General features: G+C 38.4%; 1 protein-coding gene and 1 pseudogene across 2 annotated transcripts; one reads left to right on the top strand and one right to left on the bottom strand.

The window, feature by feature from the left end:
• The first annotated feature begins 3,893 nt into the window (after nt 1-3,893).
• LOC137709086 (taxadiene 5-alpha-hydroxylase-like) lies at nt 3,894-6,903 on the top strand (annotated as a pseudogene).
• Nucleotides 6,785-10,752, bottom strand: LOC137749293 (uncharacterized). 2 transcript variants are annotated; one of them, XM_088688722.1, is made up of 3 exons: nt 10,470-10,752; nt 7,357-10,277; nt 6,785-7,269 (listed from the first exon to the last, which is right to left on the bottom strand). In XM_088688722.1, the coding sequence occupies exons 2-3, from the start codon at nt 9,812-9,814 to the stop codon at nt 6,968-6,970; spliced, it is 2,760 nt and encodes a 919-aa protein (XP_088544848.1). In that variant the 5' UTR covers nt 9,815-10,277; nt 10,470-10,752; the 3' UTR covers nt 6,785-6,967. The 2 variants fall into 2 exon arrangements, with proteins under 2 accessions (XP_088544848.1, XP_088544847.1); XM_088688721.1 differs by having other exon boundaries at nt 7,357-10,752.
• Between the last annotated feature and the right edge of the window lie 5,518 nt (nt 10,753-16,270).

Here is a 16,270-nt window from a genome sequence, read left to right as displayed (position 1 = left end):
CTGATGTACAAGACCTGGAGCATACTAGAAAATCCCAAGTGAGAGTACGACATGAAAGTGATGAGATTTTACTTCAAGTTTTCAACCAAAGTTCAATGGCTGTGTAAGAGAGAGAGCATGGCCAATGGGGATCCTGAGTTGTCACACATTTAGAGAAAGCCCTAGTTAATTAATGGCTGTGTAACAGCGAACTGTGAAGCTCTAAGTTAAATTTAGCAGCAGTGCCAGTGATCGATGGCAAGGCCTATGGAGCTTGCTAGCTACTAGCTTAGCTAGAAACTGATGAAAGCTTTCATGTGAACTGAAATAATAAGAGGGTTTCTGGTGGTCGTTGAAAGCATTAATCCCCTAAAATTCTCCAGGAAGTTGATGCAGTAACCAGACAAATATATGCCTTGAGAAACTCCTTTGAGCTATTTCAACAGCTCTGGTTGGTTTGGTCTCACATTTTGAGAATCCCAATGACATTTTTTTGCCATCAAAGCCCAAATTTATGATTTTTTTTTTCATGTGGGAAATACTACAAAACTTTTCTCTCCTTCTAGGAAAAATATATTCTCATATGATCGAGGCTTTCCACAAGTTTGGGTTAAGTATGGTTATCTAATTAGGGTAATTTTCACATCTGGTGAGATCAAAATAGATAAATAATTTATAAAAGGTACTCTACATATGACAGGGTCGGACATCCGTACCGAATTACAAATGAGTCAAAGAACAATGGGTTTGTCCAATGGTAATCAAGATTAATGATATAACCTAATTCATCAATTCCAAACTCAGAGGCTAATTTGCTATGTTGTAGAAACACTTTTTCTTGACCCAGACCTTTCTTAGAATTCCCATTAAGATCCCATTTGGTTTTCTTGGGAGAGGAGAGCGTGGGTTTCATTGTCTCTGCAGTACACAAGTGCTACTTCTGTGGAGTTTCCTGACAGGAGAGAGAGAAAGAGAGAGAGAGAGACTGACAGGAGAGAGAGTGTGTGGCTGCAAATATTATAAAAGAAAAACTAATGAAAATGATTTAAAAATTTTGAATTTTAACGATAAAGACAAAATAAAATGTAAAGTGAATAGTACCAGGATTGACTTTTTAGTGTAAAAATATGATTTTTCGTTAAAGTAAATAGTATCGTGAACTTTTCGTTAAAATTCTCTATTATAAATACGCACAGGTCCCCAATTTGTTTTTGCTACAGAAATATGACTTTACTGCTGCTTCTGCTCTGTGTGCAAAAAGTCCAAAAGCCTGAATCCCTTCAAACAAATGTGGTTATAATTTATACCAGCAAATGCTACAACAACCGACTCCCTCTCAAACTACATCCTCAAAATATTTGTGTATATGCATAGTATGGGTGGATTCTTGGTTCTGTTCGAATTCTTGGAATAGGAAAGGTACTCAAAGCCTTAATTACTAGGTACTGGCTACATGATCAAATGGAGTGGATAAGTTAATCAGCGTGAGATCGATGCTTCTGTTTTCAGACTGAATATGGATCATTGATTGTGTCCGCTCTTGTTGAAATGCTGTAAACACGAAATTTCTGTAGCAAATGAAACGAATATGTGTACAAAATAATTGTATTTGTATTAATGAGTTTAGGGTTGCAATCTCTGTTTACAAGGTTGATCCTTTGATTCGATCTCCAAAGATGCGTAGATGTGTGTTGTTGATCCGAGAGTCACAATGAATTGATCTGGGATGAATGACTGCCGCATGGATTTGACTTGTGGCGATGGAAGAACCGGCACGGTGTCGTAGTGCTTAATGATTCTTTATGGGTTTGAAGAAGAATGCAGAGGGTTTTCTGAGTTTTCTTGAGTGTCTTGGGTGTTTGGGGGGTTTGAGAGCTTCAGAGTTTTAAAGCTTCAGCGTATGGCCATGAATGATTTTTCTGGCCCCCTTTCTTTGTCTTGGAGCCTCGTATTTATAGACTCTTCAAGTTTTGCCTGCGGATAGATTTGGCCTTGATTGTGGGCTTAATTGACAAAAGAACCAGGACTCGATTTGTGGGTCGATTCATGATTTGACTCCACCAATTAATATTTGATTTAGTTAAATTAAAATCAAATAATTTCTTTCCACCAAGTGTTGACACGTGTCCTTCTTGATGACTCGTCCAATTTTGATGAGTCACGTTCATTTATATAATTTGTGAGACACATGGCACATGCCACGTATACTCTGACATATCAAAACTTTAATGTGTTAGTAAACATTTATTTAAAATTTCGATGTCTACAAATGCATGGTTCATATTCACAATGCGTTGAATATGAGTATTTTTCCTAGAATATAAGTGTAACAAAATAACATTACTCGGATTTATATACACTAACCTATCTTATCTTCCGTGTTGGAGGATCATGCACTTAAGGAGAGCTTATCATTCCATGGTGTGTATTTATAAAGCTTATCGTTTCATGGTGTATATATATAAAGCTTATCTTGAGTAATAATATTCCACAAATGGATCCACAAGATTTGGTCCCTAACATGGCTGTGATTAATTTATGCATGAGACACGCCCTTCGCATGATGATAAATATGGTTTCTTAGCATTTGGTTTGACCACAATCTTTATAAATTGCTGCATACCTATAATACAAAAATATACACAAATGAATTTGGTTACTAAATTGCATTGTGTAGGGAGGAGACACTAAAACGTCGATAAGGGAGGCACTAAATTGCATTTGTTTATCCTTAATTGTCGGGTTTGTGTCACTCATATTCTATTTTTAACTAAAAGTTTGTAACAATCTATGCATAAAGCCAAATTACGCAATAATTTGATACTGAACTCAACCTTATAGAAGTCAAACTTAAGACCGTTTTGCTAATGACAAGTATTTCTTGTTGTTGAAATCAAAATTGAAAAGATTCCACGGTTTTCATCACCTCTTAGTTAATCTTCATCATCATATCAGCAACCCTACCAGATTTTTCGGGATTTCTTTTCTTTTCTGTGGTCGGTCACCCATTTCGAAATATGCAACTTACCATGGACGTGGTTAATTTATGCATGGATCCACAAATTTTTGGAATAATAATCCACACGTGGATACACAAATTTTGGTCCCTAACATGGATGTGGTTAATTTATGCATGAGGCAATGATGATAAATAGCATTGGTTTTACCACACTCTTTATAAATTGTTCCATACATATAATACACGAAATATACATAAATGAAATTCGTTACTGAATTGCATTATGCAAGGAGGAAGCATTAAAAAGTCAATAAAAGGACACTAAACGTCAATAAATTAAGGGGCACTAAATTGCATTGTGTATTGCTCATTGTTGGTTTTGTGTCACTCGAATTTTATTTTTGATTAAAGGTTTGTTTAAGTCCGATTTAAGCATAAATTCGACATTATTGTGAAGCAGTTCCAGCATGGAGACTTCCAAGGTCTCTTCTTATATTTTTCTTAGTATCGTTATTTAAGTTGAGAGGCTAAACTAAACTGCACAACGGTTTGCAATAATTTGATGCTAAACTCAACATTATAAAAGTCAAATTCAAATCGTACTGTATTGTTAGTGACAAGTCTCTTTTGTTGAAATCAACAATCATGAGAGATTGAAAAGATTCCACGGTTTACATCATGTGTTAGTTAATCTTCATCATCGCATCAGCAACCCTACCAGATTTTTTGGGATTTCTTTTCTGTGGCCGATCACATTTTTCGACAATATGCAACTTAACGTTGAGTCAACGTAACGGGAAAATCTGAGCTGTTGATTTGTGATAAAATAGTCCTGGGACGGTTTACTACTTCATGATTGGTTGACTTTTCTGAAAGCAAAAACAATTTGCTCACATGATACCACATATAATTATAACTATAAAATGTCAAACTTTTTTAGTCCATGAAATCATCGATGGCAAATGAAATTAGCAATCATTATTCTTTTTGTTTGTTCTGTTTCTTAGCTGCAACGGTCTTTTTCATCGTTTTATTGGGGCACAAGAAACGCCGTAACACGAATAAGAAAAGACTGCCACCGGACGAAATGGGGCTCCCTTGGTTAGGCCAAACAATGGAGTTCTACAAATCTCAACGGAAGAACAGTTTGTTTGATGATTTCGTTCTACCCCGGATTGCGAAATATGGTAAAATCTTCACAACGCACCTGATGAGATCACCAACTGTGATTGTAAATGGAGCCAATGCTAACAAGTTCCTGCTGTCCAATGAATTCAAGTTGGTGGTGAGATCGTGGCCTTCGGCGTCGGTTCATCTGATGGAAAGGACTCCATCATGGAAAAGCAAGGGAAGCGGCACCGCTGCCTGCGCGGGCTTATAGGGGCGAGCCTTGGCCAGGCGGGGCTTGAGACTTTGGTGCCTAAAATATGCCACTCTGTGCGGTTGCATTTGGACACAAAGTGGAAAGGCCAGGACGAGATTAGCCTTTACCGCTCGACGAAAATTTTGACGTTTACTATAGTGTTTGAGTGCTTTTTCGGGATCATTGTGGAGGCAGAGATGTTGAGAACATTTGAGAGAGTTTTGGAAGGGGTTTTCACAGTGCCAGTTCAGATTCCTGGTTCGAGGTTTTGGAGAGCAAAGAAAGCGAGGGTGGAGATAGCGAATATGCTGATTGAAGTAGTGAGAGAGAAGAGGATGCAAATGGAAGGCAAGATAGAAGCGGAGGAGGAGCAGGGAGGAACATTGCTTTCACAATTGGTGGCTGGGATGATTCGGGGAGAAATCAATGAGGAGGAAGTTGTTGATAATGTGGTGTTGGATATATGTCAATAATCTGTGATAAAATTATATATGTTAATAAATAATAAATGCTAATATTAAATTAATAGAGTATGAACAAAACAAAAATATAAAACAGACAACTTGAAGATCGAGGCTTGCATACTGCAATGTCCCTGAAACAGAAATTTCGTCCCTACTCAGTGCTTGTAGTTCTATGGACGTCTGCTTCACCAGGATTCAACGATCAAGTTAGAATTCCAGCACTGGAAAACTTAACTTTTGGCGAATTTATGTGTGATTCTCTCAGTAAGAAGGTTTAGGAATGTAGAAGAAGAATTTGATAATTTCTGTGTTCTAAATGTCATGCAGATGGATGTATATATAGTGGAATTATGCATGTTCATAACAGGTATGAGAATGTGATGTGACTGTTGGGAGACATCTCTTCAGAGGGGTGCTGTGCTCTCTACATTTTTCCATTGGCTTCAAACTTCATCTGCAAAGATGAGTCTGTTCAAAAATAATTTAATTAAATTCGAAATTAATTAAAGAATTTAATTTTCAGAGCCCTGAGGCCCAAGACTCATCTTTTTATAATTAATTATATTAATTATTAATTAATTAGTACGCCCCAAAGCCCAACCCCAAGGTTGAGCCCAATTTCATTCTCAAAAGTCCATTACTCCAATCACTATCTATAAGAGACAAAATCTTATAAAGTGAGGAAACCTTTTAGGAATGGCCAATGTGGGACAATGAAATTTCTACTCAAAATTTCCAACAGTTTTCACAGTGCCAATTCAGATTCCTGGTTCGAGGTTTTGGAGAGCAAAGAAAGCGAGGGTGGAGATAGAGAATGAACCATGATCCTCGCCAGATCCATTCCCTAGGGATCCTAGGAATCACGCAATCGTGTCCGTTGATCGTATATCGTGCGGTTAGTTTTTGTTAAGTACTATTTATATTTGAATTTTAAATGATTTCTAACCGCACGATATATGCTGAACGGACACGATTGCGTGATCCCTAAGATCCCTAGGGAATGGATCCGGCGAGGATCCTGGTTCATAGAGAATATGCTGATTGAAGTAGTGAAAGAGAAGAGGATGCAAATGGAAGGCAAGATAGAAGCGGAGGAGGAGCAGGGAGGAACATTGCTTTCACAATTGGTGGCTGGGATGATTCGGGGAGAAATCACTGAGGAGGAGGTTGTTGATAATGTGGTGTTGCTTGTTTTTGCAGCTCATGATACTACTTCTTTCGCCATTGCCATAACTTTCAAAATGTTGGCTCAGCATCCTTATTGCCATAGTGTTCTACTGAAAGGTATGTAACATTTCGTGCAGTCCAAGTTCATCGATTTCAATCATGAACTTATCGGTGAGTTACATTTCATTATATCAGAACATGCTGAGATAATGAGAAGCAAAAGACCAAGGTGAAAATCTGACACAGGATGACACAAAGAAGATGAAGTATACCTGGCAGGTTGCGCGTGAAAGCATGCGCCTATTCCCTCCAATCTTCGACTCCTTTAGGAAAGTCATCGCCGACATTGAGTAAAGGCTTTACCATTCCCAGAGGATGGAAGGTACATGCCTTCTGCTTTGCACCTTACATTTTTACACCGGTGTGTACTTACAGTGCTTGGACTACTTTCTAGTGCTTAATTTCATGCAGGTGTTGTGGACAACATATGGAACACATTACAACTCTGAATACTTTCAAGATCCTCTGAGTTTTGATCCAAGTTGGTTTGAGGAGTCAGTCCCACCGTATGTGTTCCTTCCATTCGGGGGAGGGCCAAGAGTGTGTGCAGGCTGCAAACTGGCCAAGTTGAATATCCTCATCTTCGTGCATTTCGTTGTTACTCGTTATGATTGGTCTTTGCTTTATCCCGACGAGCCCATAACCATGGATCCCCTTCCGTTCCCTTCCCATGCGATGCCTATCAGAATTACCCCAAAATTTCCCAAAGCGCAACCCGAGAATTCTTGCAACTCAATGCATAAATAGCCAAGCAGGCTCACAGTATCCGAAGATTTAAGCAGCGAAGTCCGGTTTTCTGAATCAGTGTCTCATCCCATACGATGTGAAGACTACATTCATTGTAACTTATATTTCAAAGAGCGATTGTAAATATACATTAAACATATGAAGAATTACATTGAAAGAAGAAAGCATAGATTCCTAATCAAGAATCATGAGCTAATCATTTCAAACATCTATGGCAAAAAAGGTCCTTCAAAATGACAACTCATGGGAAATTTGTCGCATGGTTGGTCGAGATTGTGGATTCGTTCGCACGCACGCATGTGCAAGGTTTGCAACAGTGATCACTTTTTCCACAGCAAGATTTCCAGGAGGCGGGAGCCTCTTGTCCAAGACATCGTTCAGTTGTATAGGTTTGGGTGTTGATGTTGATGACAATGACAAAAAATAGGAGAGGAGGTCTCCGGGATGCTTTCCCATGATCATTTCTAGTGCTACCACTCCAAAGCTATAAACATCGCATTTCTCATTTGTTTCCATCGTGTATGCTAACTCTGCAAAACAAAGACCAAGTCATGATGAGTAAAAGCAGGAAATAAGTACTTATGTTAAATGGAAGAATTCAAGCAGAAGATAAGTACCTGGAGCACTGTATCCGAATGTGCCTGCAAATGAAGTCCAATTTGAAGTCTCAAGATTCAAGAGCTTAGCTGCACCAAAATCGGAAACATAAGCTCCATATTCCAAGTCCAGCAAGATGTTCTTACTTGAAATGTCTCGATGTAATATCGGAGGTGAACAATCATGGTGCATATACGACAATGCATTAGCAACATCCTTGACAGCATTCACCCTCTCAATCCATCCAAACTTAACCGCATGGTTTTCGTCGGTCAGTATCTTTTGCAAGCTTCCTCCGTTTATGAAATCATACAACAAAAGAGGGTGCTGCGGATGCGAACAGAAACCATAAAGCTTCAAAATGTTTCTGTGACGAATCTCTGATAGAGTACGAACCTCACTCTCGAAAGCCTTGATGTTTGCCACTCCACTATCCTGTAGCATGTGGAGTTTCTTCACCGCAACAATCCGACCTGTGGGCAGCTCAGCTTTATAAACACTTGCATTGCCTCCCACCCCCACAAAATTTTTGGAGTTGAATCCCTCTGTGGCTTTAATGATGTCTTCATACTCAAGTCTTCCATCATAACTCCAAACCGCAAACTGGTCTTCATTTTGCACTTCCCGTGGATAGCAGATCACGCAAAGAATCCCGGTTACCACAAATGCAAACAGCAGGATGCCTAAAATAAGGACTACAATGAAGATAACCGATTTCCTGCTCTTTTTATCCCCTCTCGTTTCGGACGGACAAACATTCAAACCTGTGGCATTGCCACACAAGCCTGTGTTATTCGCAAATGCTAGAACCAAGGCCTCGTGGAACGCTCTGTTGTTGGGAAGAGGACCCTCCAAATGATTGTATGACATGTCAACAACTGTCAAGCTCAACAAGTTATCGAACGTAGATGGGATCGAACCAGAGAGCTTGTTGTGGGAGAGATTCAAGGTTTCCAACATCATCAAATTTCCAAGCTGTGGTGGGATTTCACTCATCAGTGAATTTTGACTGAGATCGAGAACTTGAAGAGCGTTTATGCTTGCCATCTGAAGAGGAATGCTCTCACTAAATCTGTTTCTGCTCAAGTTCAAGTTCAACAACACTCTGCACCCGTCTAATTTTTCTGGAATTAGTCCACTGAAATCATTTGCTGCTAAGTTAAGATGTTGTAGACTGGTTAGCAATCCAATCTCCGAAGGCACACTGCCTGAAAGTTTGTTGTCACCTAGGTTGAGGTTGAACAAGGATGTCAACTTCCCTAGTTCCTTTGGGATTGTCCCGGTGAGATTATTCGAAGATAGGTCAAGTACATGGAGCTGAATTGATCCCTCAAACCGAGGTATCTCCCCGGAAATTCTGTTGTTGCCAAGCCTCAAGCTTTGTAAGTTTTGGCACTGCTCCCAGTTTTCTGATAGCTCACCATAGAATCTGTTGTAACTCAAATAGACGTAAATTAGTTTCGGATAAATGCCAAACTGTTGAGCTATATTTGCTGTCAGCTGGTTCTTCTCAAGCCTCAATCTAACTAAACTGGTGCAGTTCCTCAAGCTTCTAGGCATGGGGCCTGTCAACTGATTGTTGTGTGCCGTAAACAGTTCGAGGACTCCGCTGATGCATATATCGTGGGGAATGCTGCCGGAAAAAAAGTTGTTGCTCAAAAACAACTGCTTCAAAAATGTAAAATTATTCAGTCCTGATGGAAGAGAGCCATTGAGTTTGTTATCCACCAATCCCAAATGAGTAAGAAATTTGAGCTTTCCTATTTCAGGTGGGATATTTCCAATTAATTGATTTCCCATCAAATACAACTCCTTGAGGCTACTCAGGTTGCCTATAGTGGAAGGAATTGCGCCGGAGAAATTGTTGCCTTGAAGGGCAAGAACAGTTAAGCTGGACAGGTTTCCGATTGCTTCTGGAATCGAACCCATGAGACTGTTAAGCGCTACATTGATCACACTGAGTGAATTCAGCATGCATATTTCTGCAGGGAGATTTCCAGAGAGATTGTTTTGTTGGAGGGACAGAATGGTTAGGTTGCCCAACATTCCAACTGCATGTGGAATGGACCCATTGATGTTGTTTCCAGCAAGATCAAGGATTTGAAGGCTTTTCAAAAACCCTATCTCCAATGGGATTGTTCCGAAAATCGCATTGTGGCTCAGGTTAAGGCTCATGAGACTTGGGAAAGATGAGAAACTAAGTGCATGAAGTGTACCTCTTAAGCCGGAAGAAGTGAGGTTTATTTGTGTTATGCTTCCAAAATTGTGGCAAGCAATTCCTTCCCAATTGCATATGTTGTTTCCAACCCATGAAGGCAAGAGGGAGGGACTTGTGCTGTTGTCAAGGCTAGCTTTCCAATTCAGAAGTGCTTCTGCTTCTGCTTCTTGTCCTGCTGTTGCTGCTGAAGCCGAAGAAACCAACAAGAGAATGAGTATAATTGGGATGAAAGAATGTGCTTTTTCTTCTTTGGATGCCATGATTTTAAGTTGTGAGGATTATTTCATTTCTGGAAACCACAAGATGGCTCAAGAAAACCATCTGCCAAATTAAGCTGGTTTGGTATTGAGGAAGAGTTTGGTGCTCTTATTATATATAGGGTAAATTACTCAAAACTACTTCAAGTATAGGTCGAACCATTATCTCATACCTCACGTTTTAAACATTGCAATATCATACCATAATTTATGAATTCGTTTCAATGTTAGACCTCTGTTAAGTTTTCTATCAATTTAACTGTTAAATGATGACATGGCAGAAACGGGATCCACTCGTTTGCCAATTAGAATAAAAAAATTAATTAATTAATAATAAATTATTATTTTTTATTCATTACACTAGAAAGAGGAAGAGGGAGGTCACGGACTGCAGGGATGTGAATCGGTGGAGACGACCGCGTCAGGTTGACATCCACCGCCTGCTAGGGTTCTGGTGCTGTTTAAACTAAAAAGCAAATTACAAGCAAATAATAAGAATTAAAAAAACAGAATTTTGTGACTAATCTCAGTTGGGGTATTTTAATTATTCAAATTGAACCAAAGGAAAAAGGGAAAGCGATAATCTTCTTTGCTTCTCTCACATCCAAACCAGAGCACAGTAAGAAAGGGAGGACTGAATTATGATATTGACAGGAACCTTCGGGATTGTCGTCATCGGAAAACATGGCGTTGCAGCCAATTCGCTGGCATTGAAACAGAGCGGCCCGCTGACCCTCCATCCCCTCTCCTCGGTCTCTCTGTCTGTCTGAGAAAAATACGAGCCTTCAGCGACAGAGACGTACTGGAGAATTGAGATTTGGGATGAGTTTGGCGACGGTTAGGAGGGCGGCGGTGGTAGTGGGATGATGGTGCGGTGACGGAGGATGGACATGGAGGAAATTGGCATGGAGATTTTGGCTACAGTGATTAATTTTGGTTAGGGACATAGGTGGTTGGTTTGAAGAGGGTGGGTCCCACATTTTTTAATGAAAATTATTTAAATGATTTTGTTTTTAAAATTTTAATATTTAATTAATTTTTTAATCCAATTGGGTTCCGACTAAACCAAGTCAGTATTTAACAAAAAAATTAACGAATGTCTAATATTGCAACAAATTCGTAAAATGAGGTATGATTTTGTAATTTTCAAAATATGAGGTATGAGATTGTGATTCAATCAATAATTAAGGTAGTTTTGTGTAATTTACCCTAATTATATACACATACAAATGGATTTATATATGCCAACATGTAGGTAGTGATATGATTGAATTACACGTCTCTTAGTCTTGAATTTATTATAAATTAACGCGACACTTGTTCATTGTAATTTATGAAGGATTATAGTTAAGAATTTTTAACCTTACAGACAATCTTGATGGACGAGTCAATTTCCAAGATTATTTATGATAAAAATCTTTAAATACATCCTATGTAGAAGACGATGGGACCATGGACGTCCAGGTCCATGATCAATTACCTTTTTTTTAGTATATCGATATTTTTTACATTAAAAAGAGGGGGAATTCAGCTAAATCACACAATGAGCAACCTAATTTGGGATCGAATTTTCCATCCATAAAATTCGAACTTATTACCTCTCATTTTCAAATAAAAATGAATACTATCAGATAATAGCACTGAGTGGCGATCAATTACTTTATTAAACGCAAGAAAAATGTTTCTTTGTTTATAGTTTAGTATTGACTGGTGGCCGCGTGAATGCTGAGAAAAGTGAGAACATAGACATGAAATTCTCATTGAAGGACTTGAGGTGGACCAAATACGAATGCTAGTGGTGTCTTAAAAAATGTGTTTAATTAGTTTTAATAAATTAGAGAGGAGCAAGGCACAAGGGCAGCGCAGCAGCCTCATCCATACGGACAAAGATTAGGTTCAAATTTTAGCCGCCTCGGAATAGATTTTGTAATTTGACCTTTGAAATTATGCCAAATTAGGTGCCAAATTCGAATTATCTGACTAATTATAATCTTAAAAGTTAGCGATACTTGCACCATCTAAGTTACTTCTCGATGTTGTGTAGTATCATTACTTGCACTATCTAAGTTACTTCCTAAGGGTAAACTTTGTGATACGATGTCAAATCAGGTTTTTCAAAGTCATGGTATTGATAATGCCAGAAAAATTACTTAGAAGTTTAACTTTTTGCACGTTCAACATGCGCGAGCACGAGCACGAGCACGAGCACGACTGTCTTATTTGACCTCGGTACGTAGACCACCATAGCATGCAAGCACCCAGCAACAACATGTTGAGGCAACAATGTGTTACGGCATAATATATTAATATGAGGCTGTTTAAGAGCTATTGAATACCTTTCCTTAATTTACAGGTCGGTTTTTAGAAACAAGTTTTGACTATGAAGAGAATTTTTGGTAGGGCCGCATGTAGTGGAGGAGTCATGAAATTACATGAGGAGGTGCCTCACATAAATGTTAAAGAAATAAAATAAATAGATAGATTTACAAGAAAATATAACACGTGTTTGGAGTTGTGATCTAGTTAAATTTATTGAGGAGCTAATGTTTTTTTTTTTTCATGTTGAAATTAACCTTTGAAAAATCAAGTCAATAGAGAGAGTTATTAATCAAAATTAAGGAGGATTAAGAGAAATTAACCTTTCAATATCAAGTCAATATAAAATGTTAGGAAGACCATGTTTTTAGACCATATTTTGAAGACCACATGATATGACAATTGATAATTAAATTCTTTCTTTAATGATTTAAATAGTAGTCCAATTATTAACTTCTATATTATCATGTGGTCTCAAAATATGGCTAAGTAGATAGTCTTTCTATCACATCCCAGCCCAGGGCATATCACTTCTCGGGCCCGCTCCACCATCGTAGCACGATATTGTCTGCTTTGGGCTTACCATTCCCTCACGGTTTTGTTTTTGGGAACTCACGAGCAACTTCCCAGTGGGTCACCCATCATGGGATTGCTCTAGCCCCCTTCTCGCTTAACTTCGAAGTTCCTACGGAACTCGAAGCCAGTGAGCTCCCAAAAGGCCTCGTGCTAGGTAGGGATGAGAATATACATATAAAGATCACTCCCCTGGGTGATGTGGGATGTCACACTCTCTATTATCACTCCAAGTCAATAAAAAATAGATTGGGAATTTTCAAACAAAGATGAGAAGAATGGAATGGGAATTTAGAGAACAAAATATATGAAATATATAAATCTAGTAAAAAGTTAAAGAGAACGGACAAATTTACAATCCTAATATTGTTATGGGTTGGGAATTTGAAGGATAAAATATATGAAATTTCAAAAAGGGGAGGAGGAAAAGTTCGAAGTTTTTTATTCTTCACTTGGCAACGTAAATAATATATTTTAATAAAACTAAATAAGACTTTAGGTTTTAATTTTAAGAGTTATTGATTTGTTCATAAAGTAAGATGTTAAATTTAGTTTTAGGCTGAGCGCTGTTGTGGTTGAAAAGAAAAAAAAAAAAGACCTCTCATTTTAACCGTTGATGAATAAAATTTAAGAGTTTTACGTAAATTAAGGGAAGTATAATACTAATAAAGAATGAATTAAATTGTTGACCTAAAATCAGCCATCCATGAACCATGCTTCAACTCTAGCGTACAACTTTGTCTTCTCTTATGAACTGAAACCAGTTTCTTCTAAGTCCTTACCTATTATTTGGGTTAATATTTGAATATTGGGCTTAAAGAAAATAAAGCCCAAAGATGCCAATTAAAGGAGACTTGCCCGAAGCCCAGCATCGAGCCTAGAAGCAAATTGAAGCCTTCTCAGCCAAGATACAAGTCACGTGTCTACAATTGAAGTGACAAGTGATGAAGACTAACCTACTATCAATCAAAGAACACTTTCCAGTGGCATTGCTGGTAAAAATTTGATGACTCACTACCCTCCAAGTGCTTTCAGGCAAGAGCAAAAGCTACAACAGTCGAGCCAAATTGTCTATAAAAGGGAAGACAAGCCCCAAGGACAAGGACACTCAACCAATCAAACAAACAAACATACAAACTCTGCTCTCAAGCCAGATTTGCATCCAAAAGCTGAAATCAACCCAGATTCAGTCATTTTAAGCAATAGTTTCCTTAGAAAAGTTATCTTTTCTCTAGTATAAAGTTCTACTACCATTCCCAATGCTGTAGTATCGATTCTCTCGTGTAAACATGTTTACCATCCATCCTTTTTTAGCATATAACCCCTGTAAAAACAAAGAGAAGTGACTGCAAAAGGTTCAACCTTGCCATATAAGGTGACATCTTGCCCGAAACTCTTTGTTTATTTTCTAAATTAGTAGATCTATTTCTTAAAGCATTCTCCAGCATGTATTCAAGTTATTTCCACCTGTTTTTCTATTTTAAGAGTTCCATTTGCATCTAGATCTGGTTAGTTTAACGGATATGTTTTCATTAAGAGCAATATGGAACTAGACAAATGACTTAAAGGGCTTTGGATTCCCTCCATTCAAAAATACAAGATCATGAACTAAAAGTCCTTATTTACAAGGCAAGAAAAATAACTTAATACAGGCTTAACCCATCTGTGACAATCCTTTGAAAACAAAAAGTTTGAGTAACTTGGGGCGCAAGTAATCGACTTGAAAACACACATGTTCTACATCTGCTATATTGAGATAGCAGTGGCACGCCTAACACTTAATTAGTTTTGATTGTGAGTCTCCAGGCCTACACCTAAGGCCACATAAAGACACCTTTCAAAACTAACTTTGTTTTCTTCTTGTAACACATCAACAAGCAAGAGCCCGACTACACATCCAAAGTGCCAATCCCTTGAGGAGCTATGCTGAGGTCCAAGGAGACGTCTCTAGAGAAATCTTTATCCGAACACCTACATTACCAGTATATTAGTTACATTAATTTCATCTAAATTACAAAAATAGAGAATCGAACTTGGTGATAGGAGCATATTCATGCGACTTAAATGGCTTGTTCTCGTGCATTTACGTTATGTTTCTTTAGTTATTTTAGTCATTTAAGCTATTTTCGTGTGTTTGTAGGTCCAAAGGGCTAAAGGAGCAAAAAGATGCATTTTGGAGACTTTTGGAGCACTTTTGGGCTAAGGATGGATAGCTTATGTTTGGCGCCAAAATGTTGGACGAAATTGAAGACCAAAGTGTTGGAACCTTGTTCCTTTTAGTTTTAGGACATTTAAACCTTTCCAATTCCCTTATGCCGTGCATCTCCACCTTTCTCCCAAAACCATACACATGCATTCATTATTCATTCCCTCACATGCTTCCATTACTTATCATCACCACTTATCACTTATCATAACCACTTATCATTCATCACTTATCATTCACCACTTATCATATCATTCACCACTTATCATTCATTCACACCTTGCATTCACATGCATTTCCAACCTAATCACTCACCCACACAATCTGCCATCATTCCAACCAAAACCGTGCACATGCTATCACCATGCATTCACATGCACTTGTTCCTCCATCATTCCATCCTTTAAAACATTGCACATGCACTTTAATAATTCAACACATGCACTCCCATTCTTTAATCCATGCAGCCACACATTCACCCACATGCATTTCCACCCACATGCTATCCCATTTCAGATTGCATTTCATTCATTTCACATGCATTCCATCCTTTAATTCACTCACACACACTCATAATCATTCACATTTTGCAATCACATGCACTTCCTTTAATTAATTCATCCTAGCTGTCAAAGCACATGTACACTCACCCTAATCATTCACATAGCTTTAATTCACATGCAAACACATTGCATTACCATTCACCACAGAAAAACACCATCATTGCCGAGCCTAATTCCCCTTGCATCCATTTCACATGCATTCACTTCATCATTGCAGCCACATTTCCACTCACATCCATTTAATTCACATGCATTTCAGATTGCATTCCATTCATTCCACCCTTTAATCACATGCATCTTGGCAGATTTAACATGCACACACAAGCATTAGCACATGCAACCTAGCTGTCATGTTCCCCCCATTTCACCTATAAATACTCATTCATTCACACTCATTCATACACAATTCATTTCACAACAGAAATTGGTCCCTTGGGGCCGTGCCCTTCACAAAGTCCATCCATTCCATTCATACACTTCATCCATTGCAGAAATGTAGACCATAAACCACCCTTGCCGTGACTCTCCCCTACAAATCCAAACACCATCCTTCCATATTCCACCACTCCTCTTCCATTCCTCCACCACTCCCCAAACCATTCACACCATCAAACTATCCCTAGACCTTGTGCTACAACGAAGAGGAAGAGAAGAGTGCCTAAACGTTCATACAATTCAAGTTTGAGTTGTTGGAATGTTTAGGTGTTTCTTTGATTTCAATGTTTAATTTCAATGCTCTTTGTTTTGTACGAATGAGGAATGGAAGATAAGAGGGCCTAAACGTTCATACAATTCAAGTTT

The sequence above is a fragment of the Pyrus communis genome, chromosome 17 (assembly GCF_041283825.1).
Source record: "Pyrus communis isolate YQ-2024b chromosome 17, ASM4128382v1, whole genome shotgun sequence".
NCBI classification, from domain to species: Eukaryota; Viridiplantae; Streptophyta; class Magnoliopsida; order Rosales; family Rosaceae; genus Pyrus; species Pyrus communis.
The sequence above is the reverse complement of the archived record's forward strand: the minus strand, read 5'-3'. Positions and strand labels throughout refer to the sequence as shown.

Bases quoted from the DNA above. Each gene is read 5' to 3' on its own strand.
- LOC137749293 (XM_088688721.1), bottom strand. From the start codon at position 9,814: ATGGCATCCAAAGAAGAAAAAGCACATTCTTTCATCCCAATTATACTC. The intron at 7,270-7,356 runs GTACTTATCTTC...TTTGTTTTGCAG, and splicing joins ATTCGGATACAGTGCTCCAG to AGTTAGCATACACGATGGAA.